Here is a 14,180-nt window from a genome sequence, read left to right as displayed (position 1 = left end):
TCCAGTGGTCAGTCTATTACAAACTTCAAAGAAACATATAGACAATGACATTATTTTACCCAAGATTCATCTAAATGTTAATATTCCCTTTTGATCTCTGACTTAGCTGTAGTGACAGACAGGAACTGTCTGTTTACACGGGTAGCATTTAAGATACACACCATTAATATTACATCTAACTTCCAACAATACAGGTTTGCATTCAAAGTTCTAGCCTACTGAGCATGAATGGCCCTCATTACCATTCGCATACCTTTCTAACATGACTTTAAAGGTGGCCTTTGGGTCATTCAGCCTGCAGGCTGTTGAACCCTTTCTGGCCACGAGTTATATTTTGTATAAGATTTGCTGCAATGATATAGCAGTGGTAGCAACAATGGTTTGCCTGGTTACATTTTAATTAGACAACGTCACAGTTTTTCTTGCCTTGCAAGGGTTAGATGGTATCTCTGCTTCCCGGGCATTTTCCAGGGATCCCACCTTGGGGGTGGGGAATAGAATAACTGCCAGTGGGCATGGCTAAAACAAATAACCATTGGAGGGAGTGGCCTGTGAGGAAAAGGTGTCAGGACTGGACACATAGGACCAAATTCTGTCCCTCGTTAGATCCAGGCAGCTCCATGGTCTTGATTGGGTAAGGGCAGCATTGGACTGACCAATAGTGTTTGCGGTGAGGAGAACATTTGATTTTTTTTTCTGAAAAAAGTTGCTGAAATTCTCCTTGTTTTATAATAGATTGCAATAATGTTCAGTGTCTGGGACTGAGAGGGAGGGTAGTCAAGATCCCCGTTAGTTTGGTGCTCTTGTGCGCAGTCATTTCAGGTGACATTGCCCTGATGACTTAGCAATATTCTCTGAGTGTAGATTGATGGAATTCTTGGCTAATGTAATGCCTCATTACTGGTGAGAGGGAAGGATCTTGCACCTAAAATGCTAATAATATGTCAGTGCTGGTGTTAGAATATAGATTTTCAGGCCTGCACTTTAAGAACGTAGGTGTATTGTTATCACGTAGCTAGTTATAGAGGTATAAAAACAAAGAATCAAAATCACAGTCTGCCTGTGTCTGGGCCTTCTCTCCCTAGGATAGTCTGAGGCCTTGTTCTTAGGCTAATGGCTGGCTAAGCAGCAGGGGCAGCTATAAGCTGGGAAGAGAACGGTCATGTCCTCACATCCCAAACCGGTCACATTGAAATAAGGTGGTATTGGGCTGTTAGGAAGACGATTCTGTCCTGATAGTGCCTGTAGCGGGGTGGTTACACGCTCCTGCCCTTCGGGGTGGAAAACAGCCCAGGAGAGGGCTGTGGCTGGGGCAAGAAGCCTGGGCTGATTGGGGAAAGCAGGCTCAGCTATAGCCAAGCCCCAGTCAGGCCCAGCTGGCCCCTATAAGAGGCAGTGAGCCAGGAGCCCAGTCAGTGTCCCTCTGCCTGAAGAGGGAGAAGGGCCTGGCTGCAGGGAGCTAGAGACAGGGTACCTGAGTGGAAGACTGGGGAAAGGCAGAGGAGCTGGGGAGCTCCAGCGTGGAAAGCCTCAGGCTGCGTCCTAGCATAAGGCCAACAGGCACTGGGGGTTGCAGAGGCAGCCCAGGGGTAGGCCAAGGCAGCAAGTCCAAACCCTCCTTGCCAGGGATGAGTGGCTGATACTGCAGTCTGCCCCAGGGCACGGGGGCTAGATAATGACTGGCAGTAGCCTTATACTGAGGTGAGGTGGGAATAGTGGGTGGGGGTTTCCTGGGGAGGGGAGACCCAAAGAGAAAGGGGTTACTTCCAGGGGGCAGCACCCCAGATAAAGGGGCATCGGGTCCTGGGAGGGGCACGGGGCCAAGAGGCAGCAGATCACCGGCCTGCAGAGGGCGCTCTGAAGGCTGGAGAGCTAATTGCCAGAACAGACCAGCGGGAGGCGCCGCAGGGGTGAGTCCGCACCTCTACATGTGGTGGATAATGTGGGCATAGGTGGTCTGCCCCTGACCTAAGGGGCAAGGCAGGACAGTGGGACTACTGCCCGGACTTAGAGACGCAGGGGAGGATGGACCCTGGATACACTGGGGTGTTCTATGGGGAAACCCCAGGGATTATCCCTGGTTGGGCCGCGGTGTCAGTGCCCCAATAGAAGGGGACCAATGACCATAAGGGAATATGGGAGGCCCAGGAGGGACTTTGGGAGGGGCAGGAGGCCCTCCATGGCCAAGGAGCTCAGCTGGTGAGGGAGCAGCGGGCCCTGGTGAAACTCCTCTACGAGGAGGTTAGGAGGAACTGCCGATAACAGGGAGCAGGGCATGAGGAGCCAACTGTCAGGGCGAGGAGGCCCGTGGCAGAGCGTCAGGCTTGCTACGCCTGCGGTCGAACAGGACACTTAAAACAGGGCTGTCCCGACGGGGCTGGAGGCGGGGAACCTCACCCCAAACTGGGACGGTGCCCAATCCCTCCAGCAGTCTGCTGGGTGAGGGAACCCAGGTGGCCGTGGGTGTGTTGGGCCTGCGGGCGAAGGGGACACCAAGAGCGGGAGTGCCCCGCCCTGAGGAACACAGCCCAGGGCAACCCAGGGAGGGTTGGCCCGATGAGGGACAAAAAGGGGATGCTGAGGCCTGGGGCAGCACGGAGGTGGGATGTCAGCTGGGGCTGCCGGGCACCCGGGCATATAAGGAGCCACTGCCCCGTCAGAGGAACTGAGGAGAGGCCAGAGGAGGTGCCTGTGAGGCCGGAAGGCCCAAAACTGCCAGAGGTGGAGACCTGGAGGGGAGGGATCCCTGCGAGAGGGAGGAACCCAGACCGGCCTGAGGTTTGTCGCCGATGATGAAACCCAGACTGAGCAGGCCCAGCAAGAGGCTGGGGCCCAGGCGGTGGTGGAACAAGGGACTAAATGGACCCAGACCCTGAGGGAAGAGGGCCTGGGAGACCCCGATCTGTGGGCGCGCCTGGAGACCGCGGAGTTAGCTCGCCAGAAGGCGGAAGCGCACACTTGAAAGATGGGCCGAGGTTGGGAGGCAGCCGAGAGGAGGGTAGCGGCGCTAGAGGGCCAACTTTGGGGAGCTGAGGCCATGAGTCTCCGCCCCCAACCCCAGGGGTGGGGGTTTTGAGGGTGTGTGTGTGTAGCAAGGTGGTTACCCACTTCTGTCCTTCTGGGTGGAAAACAGTCCAGGAGAGGGCTGTGGCTGGGGCAAGAAGCCTGGGCTGACTGGGGAAGGTAGGCTCAGCTGTGGCCAAGCCCCAATCAGGCCCAGCTGGCCCCTATAAAAGGTTGTGAGCCAGGAGCCCAGTCAGTGTCCCTCTGCCTGTAGAGGGAGATGGGCCTGGCTGCAGGGAGCTTGAGACAAGGTACCTGAGTGGAGCAGGGCTGAGGAAAGGCCAGGACTGGCTCCAGGCACCAGCTGAAGAAGCAGGTGCTTGGGGCAGCCAATACCAAGGGGTGGCCCTCCATCAGCTTTTGGGGCAGTATGTCTGGGTCTTCAGCGGCAATTTGGCATCGGGTCCCTCAGTCTCTCTCGGAGGGAAAGACCTGCCGCCGAATTGCCACTAAAGAGTGGAGCGGTGTGGCGCGATAGCACTGCCACGGCGTTTTGTTTTTTGGGGGGATTTGTGGGGGTTTTTTTGGCTGCTTGGGGCGGCAGAAAACCTGGAGCCAGCCCTGGGAAAGGCAGAGGAGCTGGGGAGCTCCAGCCTGGAAAGCCCTGGGCTGCAGCCTAGCACAAGGGCAACAGGTACTGGGGGTTGCAGAGGGCAGCCCAGGGGTAGGCCAAGGCAGCAGATCCAAACCCAGTGCCAGTGATGAGTTGGCTGATACTGCAATCTGCCCCAGGGCATGGGGCTAGACAATGACTGGCAGCAGCCTGATACTGTGGCAAGGTGGGGATAGTGGGTGAGCGTTTCCCGGAGAAGGGAGACCCAAAGAGAAAGGGGTTACTTCCAGGGAGAAGCACCCCAGATAAAGGGGCACCGGGTCCTGGGAGGACACAGGGGCCAAAAGGCAGCCGATCACCGCCCTGCAGAGGGCGCTCCGGAGGCTGGAGAGCTAATTCCCAGAACAGACCAGCGGGAGGCGCTGCAGGGGTGAGTCCGCACCTCTACAGTACCCATCACCACCAGTTAACAAAACAGATCTTAAGATGGTTAAAGAAAACTTAGTTTGACAGCATCCTGTCTGGCAAGAAATCACTTATCAATGGTTGTGGTTGTGAAACCCTCATTTCTGTATTGTTTTAAATTTATGGCTCCCACTTGTCTATTGTTAATTTGTCTGGTTCTCTAATTGTTTCTGTCTGCTGTATAATTAATTTTGCTAGGTGTAAGTTAATTAGGGTAGTGGGATATAATTGGTTAGAGAATTATGTTAACATATGTTAGGATTGGTTAGTTACATTTCAGTAAAATGATTGGTTAAGGTATAGCTGAGAATATTACTATATAAACTGGGGTCAAATTGAAATCATGTTTGCTAAGGGGTGGGGAATGAGAATAGGGAACAGGGACACAGGCAAGGCTCTGCAAGGAAGGGGGATGCAGGGTAAATGCTCTGTGGCGTCGGAGCTGGGAACAGAACACTGGGGAACAAACTCTATTGACGTACAGAGATAAGCCCAACTGGTGTGAAGGGCTTTGGAACATGCTCGCTTGGAAATTAACCCCAAAAACATTGCATTGTCTGCCCTTTGGACTTCTGGTCTTCTGCTTTCTGTCTGCATGACAAGAACCAGGGGAGAGGGTGAAGAGACAGCCCTCTAACAGCTGGAACCAGGGGAGAGGGTGAAGGGAAAGCGCTCTAACAGCTGGAACCAGTGGGTGGGAAAATTTAGCAGTGTGAGTTCCACTGATGGGACTAGAAATCATTGCAGCTGGTGGTTTTGTGTTTCAGGCAGTGGGCTTGGCCTTAGATCTGGGTTCAATTCTCTGCTCTGTCACTGATGTCTTCTGTGACCTTGGGCAAGACACTTAATCTCTCTGCCCTCCTTAAATGTTGTTTCTTTGTCTCTCTTATCTTGCTAGATTATACCCTTTTAGAGGCGGAGCCTGTCCCTTCCTATGTATGTGCCAATGCCTAACACAACAGCAGCTCAGTCTGAGTTGGGCAGTTGATTCGGCTGTAGTACAAATAATAAATCCATCATGCTCCTAGGCAGGGGCGGCTCTACCGTTTTGGCCGCCCCAAGCAGTCATGCGCGGGAGGCGCCCCGGAGCCGCGGGAGCAGCGGACCTTCCGCGGGCATGACTGCAGAGGGTCCGCTGGTCCCGCGTGGCTCGGCTGGACCCCCCCGCGGCTGCGGACGGTTCGCGGATCCCGCGGCTCCGCTTGAGCTGCCGCAGTCATGCCTGCGGGAGGTCCAGCCGAGCCGTGGGACGAGCGCCCCCTCCGCAGTCATGCCTGCGGCAGATCCGGTCGTCCCGGGGCTCCGGTGGACCTCCCGCAGGCGTGACTGCGGCAGGTCCGCCAGCCGAGCCGGCCGCCCCCTAGATTTGGCCGCCCTAGGCACCAGCTTGTTTTGCTGGTGCCTAGAGCCGCCCCTGCTCCTAGGCTGGGAACTGAGTGACTTGTGTGCCCCCAAAAAAGGAATTTCTTAGAGGGCAACGAAGCATTTCTCCAATTCCTTGGCTTCACTCTTACTATACCCGAGCTATGTATAGCTCACACAACGAACAACAAATGTCTCACAGACAGCTGTTAACATGGTGTAAACTGTTGGCAGATGGTTTGAAAGTTTCAGGGTAGCTCATGTGATAGACTGTCTGTCAGGGTTAGAAGGGACTTCAGGAGATCATCTAGTCCACCCCCCTGCTCAATGCAGGACTGATCCCTAACTAAATCCCCAAATGGCCCCCTCAAGGGTTGAATTCACAACCCTGGGTTTAGCAGGCCAATGCTCAAACCACTGAGCTATCCCTCCTAGAGAGCCAGACAGCTTAACAATAGAAAAGTGGGAGCCATAAAGATAAAACAATACAGAAATGAGGGTTTCACAACCACAACCATTGATAAGTGATTTCTTGCCAGACAGGATGTTATCGAGCTAAGTTTTCTTTAACCATCTTAAGACCTGTTTCTTTATCTGGTGGTGATGGGCACTGTAGAGGAGCTGGGAGTGTAACTTCTGGCTTGTGTAGATGCACTGTACGCCCACCTGCATCTTTACTGCTTAAATCTAGAAGAGGAAGTTCACTTGTAATAAGGGTGGAAGATATGGCATGAGAATGAAATAAGTTGTAGCATGGTAAAAACTTCCCCTTCCTGCCCTGCTCCTTGTTACCAATAAACATGGTGAATACACAAAAATCTGCACTAGAAGGGGAGGTGTTTTTGTTTTTTTTAGGGTAGCTCCCTGATCCAAGGACCCTCCCTTCCCTAAGCTTTGTGTATATGCTCACTGTATTCAATGATATATTTTTCAGTATGAATTTTCAATATAGTATTGATGCATTTTAACCACTATCTCAGTTCTGCTGCAAGGGGCTGGATTGATGGTCTTGGGGCCGGAAGCTGTTGGCTGCCTGGAGAGGTGATGTGCTCCTGTGAGTAGGGCATTGGCCTGCAAATTAGGAGACCTGTGTTTACTCCTAACTCTGCTACTGATTCTCTCTGACAAGTCTCTAGGCCTTAGTTTCCCTGTCCATACACCACGGATAAGGACTTTGACCTCCTTTTGAGAACTACTTTGTCATCCACAGATTGAAAAGTGCCTACATAAAGGGCTGAGGTTTATTATCAGTGATTGCAGCAGTGCAAGTACCCCCGCTCACCCCCCACTGCCCTGCCACTGCAGCTCAAAGCTGCCGGGATCCTCTCTCGACAGCCCAGAGATGATAGTTCAGTCACCATGGTCCTTTAGTCTTCGTTAGTGAGAGTCCCACAAAGGATGCCACAGGCCTAGCAATTAGGAGGATGGCTGTAATGATGTGGATATTTGTCCACTAAGAACAGGACTGAGACCAGCCCTTCATTTCCCAGAGGCACCAGCTGACAGTGGTTTGCAGCCTGGAACAGATTAGAATGGGCAACCTAGGGGTGAAAGGCTCCATTGTCCCTGTGCCTTTCCTCTGAGGCAGCCAGTCCACAAATCCATTTGTCATTGGACAGCTCATCTGTGTTATGTTAATGTACAATCTAAGGGGAAAATAAATTAATTTTTGCCACTTAGAGTGGCATCTTCAGGGCACAGGTAGACCAGTCCCAAAAGCACTGTCAAAAATATTAAACTAATACGAAACAGCAATACACCCATGTAATGCAATAAATAGTCATTCCAATGTAACAGAAAGTGGACACAGACACCCACTTCTAACCTCTTCTGGCAGGAGAGCACAACTTTGATCCAGGCACTTTAATTAACTTTTACCTTTACCTTATTAGGCCATGGAAAGGAAATAGACAGGAGCATATTGGTATGCAGCAATATTTATAAACACAACTGGCTAGTAAGCATGTCTGAAAATAGGTAAGAATCAAATAGAGAAAAGTGGTACTTTGCTATGCTAGTCTGAGCACTATTTCTATGCGATAAAGTGACGCTGTCAGTTAGTTCTGAGCTTCAGTGCAGTGGTTTTGGATTTAAAATCGGTGGAGTCATTTTAGTATGGTCAATAATAGTAAGTGTCCACTTACAGTTTTTCATTTTCATAGTGAGTTTCAGACTCTAACTCTGTCACTGGTGGAAATCAGAAGTAACCCCACTGAAGTTGGTGGATTTACATCGAGCCGTGTGAGAGGAGAATTGGGCCCATTGGGTACAGCAGCAGAAAGTCCACCAAGGGCGTGAACGCAATGGCACAAGTTGCTGTCAATCCCATTTCCATCCTGGGGCCCTGGAACAACCTGGCCCAGACCGGAAAGGGAGATGTGCTGATTCCACACGTATTCCCGACAGCCTGTGCTGGTGAGGCAGCTACACAGCCTAGGCAGAGATTAAAGCTACCCAACCCCAACAAGTAGGCTTGGAAGGATTCAATTTTTATTGGTAAATGTCATTTTCACTGTACACACATGAACCAATGGAAAAGATCTTTCCACCGATGGAGCGGAGGCTGGATTTTGTGTGGGGCAGACACTCCTCACTGTGGCAGTCTGGCCTACAGCTGAGTGGGAGCAGAAGCCGGGTATGGAGCGCTGCTCAGAGGGTGCTCTCATGTGACAGTTGCTATCTCGGTTGATGCACCGAGGCTGGAACCAGGGACCTCCCAAGCTCAAAGCAAGAGCTGTTACTGCTTGAACTCAAGAGCCAAGGCTCCTCTAGGGGTACGTCCAAACTACCTGCTGTATCGGCGGGTAGCCATCGATTTTTCGGGGATCGATATATCGCATCTCATCTAGACATGATATATCGATCCCTGAACGCACTCCCGTCGACTCTGGAACTCCACCGGAGCCAGCGGCAGTAGCAGAGTCAACGGGGGAGCCGCGGATATCGATCCCGCGCCGTGAGGACCCGAGGTAAATCGATCTGAGATACTTCGACTTCAGCTATGCTGTTCACGTAGCTGAAGTTGCGCATCTTAGATCGATACCCCCCCCCCTGCAGTGTAGACCAGCCTTAACTGGGACAACTCACATGCGCTGTGGCCTAGCACGCTCTCCAGCACAGAGCTTGCCCCAGGAGCTGGCCAGTGCCCCCAGGGAACCGGGGCTGAGGCTTTCCCAGCAGAGCATGAACTCTGCCTCTCCTACAGCCAGACACACAGGGGCCGTCCAGGCTGCAGCTGGGAGTGTAACTACTGGCTCGGGTAGATGTACTGTACGCCCACCAGATCTAAGTTCCTGTGCTAGAAATAGGAGTGTAGCTGCTGCTACATAGGTGGCTAGTCCCCTGAATACACGCCAAGGGGCTTGGGTGGGACAGACAGCCTGTGCCGCCATGGCTGCTACACTGCTGTTGTCGTGTCTACTATGCTAGTGCCATCAGAGCTAGTGGGTGTACGTCTCACTGCGCTGGAAATTACATCTCCAACTCCAGGGTAGCCAGACGCACCCACACACCCTCCTCTTATCGCTTCACTTCAGCAAGGAGAGAAAGATGCAGCGTGCTAAAGAAAGAAACAGATCAGTGCTTCGCAGGGCCACCCAGAGGATTCTGGGGGCCTGGAGCAAAGCAATTGTGGGGGGCCCTTCCATAAAAAAAGTTGCAATACTCTAGAATACTATATTCTTGTGGGGGCCCCTGCACGGCCCAGGGCCTGGGGCAAATTGCTCCACTTGCCCCCTGCTCTGGGTGGCCCTGGTGTGTCGCACCTTCTTCTTCTCCTAGGACTACGTGTTACAGCAGAACACGGTTCCAGCATCCACTACCCGTTAGCCAGAAAGAAAGGGAAGGTGATTGAAGCCCCCTGAAGCATGTTTGTGACCCTCCTCCCGCTGGGGTTCGTATGCTGCACCTCCCTTCCTCCCCCAATGAAACAGCTTAAAGAGAGGGAAAAACTGGAAAAGGATGAAGAAACCCCTTTGCACCCCAGCAGACACGGGGTGGGACAATAAGAAGAAAGAACTGGAAGCTCCCCTGGGAGAGGCAAACAGCTGGATCCACTATGGGCAGTTAGAAATAACCTGTTGAGCACTTAGGGTCTGTCTACGCTGCAATTAGAACCCACGGCCGGCCCCTGCCAGCTGACTCAGGCTCGCAGGACTCAGACCAACGGGCTGTTTCATTGCAGTGTAGACATGTGGGCTCAGGCTGGGGCCCAGGCTCTAGGACCCTGCAAGGTAGGATGGTCCCATGGACCAGCTGCCGAGACATACCCTTAGACACCCCAGCAATAGGTGGGACTGGAATCCCTAAGACGGAGAGTTAATGTGAGAGCCCAATCATCTCTCTGTAGTGCTCACTCCTGTGTTACCCATCACACATCCCAACTCAAATCAGTTCTAGGGTGTGACACTTTTTTCTGTTTCCTTTAGTAGACTGGGCATTTCACAGGCTGCATCCAAGAGGCTGACAACCCCATTTGCCTCCTCTGGCTCCAGGAGAGCCTTTGAGGGGACCACCAATCACAATATAAGTGGGCCTGATCTCCTCTCACACCACTTTTACCCTGTGTAACTGCACTGGAGCAACTCCTGATTTACTCTGCTGCGTGCAAGATCAGAACTGGGCCAACACAGATCAAACCAAAGGACTTACTTGCATCCTCCTGCAGGATGGTGACTTCCTCAAGCAGGTTCGTTTGTCCCTTTGCCCTTAGTGCATATGGTCTCCTCTCCCTCGCTCTGTGCCTAGATCGCTGCACAAGGCATGTGTGTCTGAGAGCAGCTTCGAGTCCCGGAGCTGCACAGACAGCATTGTGCAGCAGAAAAGGAAGTGCTCTCATGCAGCTCCACCTCATGCAGATGTAGAGATTAAACCAACCGAGGTTTTTTAAAAAGGAAATGCTAGAGGTTGGGTCCTCAGTTGGTGCACAAGGGGCAACGACTCCATTGAAGTGAATGGAGCTGGGCTGCTGTATGGCAGCGGAGGAGCTGGCTCTAGGGGAGGAAGTTTTATGGTAGAGGAGCTCATCGTGGGGGCCTACCAAGTACGGGACATCACCCACTTCTCGCAGCTGTGGGCTGAGAACAAGTCAGACCAAAAGAATCTCTTCCCCTTTCCGCACATTGTAACTCCAGGTGTAGTGTTTAGTGGGGAACCCTAGAGCAGAGGCAGAGAGCCATTGAAGAGGTGAAGGAGCTGAGCTGACACCTCTTCTGCAATTTTCTCCTAAGCCTCTCCTCTCCAGGTTTGGTTCACTGTTTTCTCAGTTGGTAGAGAAGCGGCCAGGTTAAGGCATCAGCTTCTCGGCTGTGGAGAGGGGAATTCAAGTGCTGGCTCAGATTGCAACCGACAATGAGTTTGATTGCCTTCTACAGGCTGACTATGCCATCTACCCTGCAAGGTAAATTCCCTGGCCTGGCACTGAGTGCCTGTACCTCCCTCGCTTTGTGCGGGGCGCGTGGAACGTTATGGCTCCTGGAGTGTAGTTCCCACATCACAAACCCAGCATATGGGATGGCAGGATTGGGAATCTCTGATCAACTGAGGGACCCAGGACAGGAAGAGTAGGGTGGTGCTGCACAGCAAGACTAAGATGTGTCAGCAGAGCTGTGCGGAGAACTAGGACTGGATGAGCAAGTCAGGGTTGAAGCACATTAGCGGAGCTGCCAATGCTATTACTAAAAGCAGTGGAAATTTGTGGGATCTATAAAATCCTGGATCCTGTGATTATGTCTGTTTTGGGGGTTTTTTTTTGGTTCCTTCATCATTCTCAGAAACACGGCTTTCAAGTGCAGCTCTTCTCTGAAGAGGAACTAGTGCACAGTTTCCCCCGCCCTTACTTCTGCTGCTTCCTGCATGCACTTACATCTGCTGGCTGGACTGACAAAGCTGAGTTGTTGCTGCATTTTACCTCGTTAGCCCAGCAGAAGCCAACACTGCGGGGAGAATGAACTGGATTCAGATTAGAAATGCGTACTAAATTCTAGGTTGTTTATATTACATCCAGGCAGCCTCCACTGAAGACCAGGGGAGCTGCACACACATCAGGCAGGGGCTATTTTGCTCTGCAGACCCTTACTGGTGATGATCCAAAGAGGTTATGAGCCCTGTTTAATCAAGAATGCGTGGGGATGGCAAATAGGGAAAAACCTACATAGTTTTACTTGTATACTGAGCAAATTTGTCCTGTGATCACTGAAAGGTAATTGACAGAGTTCCAGGAGGCCATTGTTAGGGTCACTTTTCAGAGCAGAGATACATTGTACAAGGAATAATGTTTACAGATTGCTACTATTATCACACAGGAAAGCCTAGAGGCTCTATTCAGGGCTCAGGGCCTTCTTCAGTCTGACATTGTACAAACACATAGTAAAGAAATACTCCTTGCCCTAAAGACTCACAGTTGAGCTCATTGACAGCATGCCAGGAGCCTGCCCACTGCAACCGCTGCCCTGCCAAACCCACCGTTGCAGAAAGTTCTCACTTCCCCAGCAGCAGCAGGAGTGTGAATTACACCTCTGACATGCAGTGTTGTTTTCAAAGTCCAGTTTAAATACTGATGCATTATTAAAAACCATGCTCAGCATGCTCACTGTGCAAACTGGTGTGATAAGCCACAGTCCTTGCCAGGAATAAATCATAATATGAGTTTACAGTTCCTAATAATGGGTATTTTAGGGTCTCTAGGCGGTCAAAAAAGCAAACAGGATGTTAGGAATCATTAAAAAGGGGATAGAGAATAAGACTGAGAATATATTATTGCCCTTATATAAATCCATGGTATGCCCACATCTCGAATACTGTGTACAGATGTGGTCTCCTCACCTCAAAAAAGATATTCTAGCACTAGAAAAGGTTCAGAAAAGGGCAACTAAAATGATTAGGAGTTTGGAGAGGGTCCCATACGAGGAAAGATTTAAGGAGGCTAGGACTCTTCAGCTTGGAAAAGAGAAGACTAAGGGGGGATATGATAGAGGTATATAAAATCATGAGTGATGTTGAGAAAGTGGATAAGGAAAAGTTCTTCTTCGAGTGATTGCTCATATGCATTCCAGTTAGGTGTGTGCGCGCCGCGTGCACGTTCGTCGGAAGATTTTTACCCTAGCAACACTCGGTGGGTCGGCTGGGCGCCCCCTGGAGCAGCGCCGCTATAGCGCCGAATATATACTCCTGCCGACCCATCCACCCCTCAGTTCCTTCTTACCGCCCGTGTCGGTCGTTGGAACAGTGGAGCGCGGCTTAGCTGACCTCCACTTCCCTAGCTACTCGTAGTTTCTCTTGTTAATTTTTGTATATATAGTTCAGTTTTATACAGTTGTAATTAATTTTATTCATTTGTAGTATAGTTAGTGTATATAGTTCACAGGGGTTCGGGGATTATCCCCTTCCCTGCACCCGGTGCCGGGTGCTGTGCCCAGTTCACAGGGTTTCAAACCATGCTCGGCTGACCACAAGCCGATGCCGACAAGAGATCCTCTCCTAAGTGCCTCGAGGAATCTCACCTAACAGATAAGTGCCACATTTGTAAGGCCTTTAAGCCGAGAACAATAGGGGAGCGGCACTTTCGTCTCAAGCAGCTCCTGAGGGAGGCAGCTCTTACTCCTCCGGTCTCGGCACCGAGCACTGGTCAGTCTTCAAGAAGCGCTCCCTCGGCACCGGATCGCCGGTACTGCCAAGGCCTCTCGGCACCGGCCGTCGCCAGCACCGACGTCTGCTCGGCATGGATCCCTCTCCTGGAGGATGAAGAGGCACAAGACTCCTGCTGCGTCCGAGCCGCCTGCTCCACAACCCAAGCGCTATACTAAGTCGGACCGCCCGGCACCAATACCTGCCGTGGCACCGACAATATTGGCACTGTCGACTCCGGCCATGCAAGAGCCGTCGAGTCCGGTGCCGGAAAGCTCCCCAGTACGAGCCGTGGTTGAGCTCACTATTAAGCTGCGTCAGAGCTGCCTGTTCCGCAGCCCGAGTGCTATACTAAGTCGGACCGCCCGGCTCCGATATCTGCCGTGGCACCGACAATATCAGCACCGTTGACTCCGGCCACGCAAGAGCCGTCGAGTCCGGTGCCTGAACGCTCCTCAGTGCGAGCCATGGTTGAGCTCACTATTCCCTCCACGCCGGAGACATTTCCATGGCAAGGGAGTTGATTGCAATGACAGCGCCTGCGCTGCCTCAACCCCCGGCACCGCCGGTGCGGTTTATATAGTCGATTGGCAAGCCTGCCTTGATCAGACCACCCTGCGTCGGCACCGCAGAGTGGCACCGTTCATGATCGCGGTCCCGCAAATGTTCTCGGTCCCGTCGCCAATCCAGGTGCCGACGCCACTCGCAGTCCCGGCACCGTTCTCCATTTCGGTACCGGTCATACTCGCGGCACCAATCAGCGTCCTGTTCGCCGGCTCGGTACACTTGGCGCGGATCCAGCTCCCGGCACAGCTCCAGGCACTGGACTCCCATAGCCACTCCCGACGTCAAGCCTCGAGATCTCGGTTGACCTCCCGGCACCGCTCCGGTCGCAGGTCCCGTTCTCGCTCCCGGTACCAGTATGCCTCCCAGTACTGATCCCTGGTGCCGTGTCGAGTGACGTCAGCTAGAGAGGGAGACTCTGCCCAGGGCTTTTTAGCTCCTCCATGGCCATCCAGACATGCAACAGTGTCGTCCTGCGCGGGCAGTTCATACGCGCAGGACTGTGATTCGGATGTGCACACCAGAGTCTTCCAGGTGCCCCAGGCCCAGG

At 52.4% G+C, this 14,180-nt stretch overlaps 1 protein-coding gene across 2 annotated transcripts in view; it reads right to left on the bottom strand.

Annotated features, from left to right (window-relative positions):
• Positions 1-10,173, bottom strand: part of LOC120384364 (adhesion G-protein coupled receptor G5-like) — a 36,035-nt gene extending 25,862 nt beyond the window's left edge. For both annotated transcript variants that reach the window (XM_039503027.1, XM_039503029.1), the window contains exon 1: positions 10,094-10,173. In XM_039503027.1, the coding sequence (XP_039358961.1) occupies positions 10,094-10,099 (6 nt within the window). In that variant the 5' untranslated portion in view covers positions 10,100-10,173. The remainder of the gene's footprint in view (positions 1-10,093) is intronic.
• Positions 10,174-14,180: the final 4,007 nt, after the last annotated feature.

This window comes from Mauremys reevesii, linkage group 16, assembly GCF_016161935.1.
Source record: "Mauremys reevesii isolate NIE-2019 linkage group 16, ASM1616193v1, whole genome shotgun sequence".
NCBI lineage: Eukaryota > Metazoa > Chordata > Testudines > Geoemydidae > Mauremys > Mauremys reevesii.
This window is presented reverse-complemented; position numbering and strand designations above follow the sequence as displayed.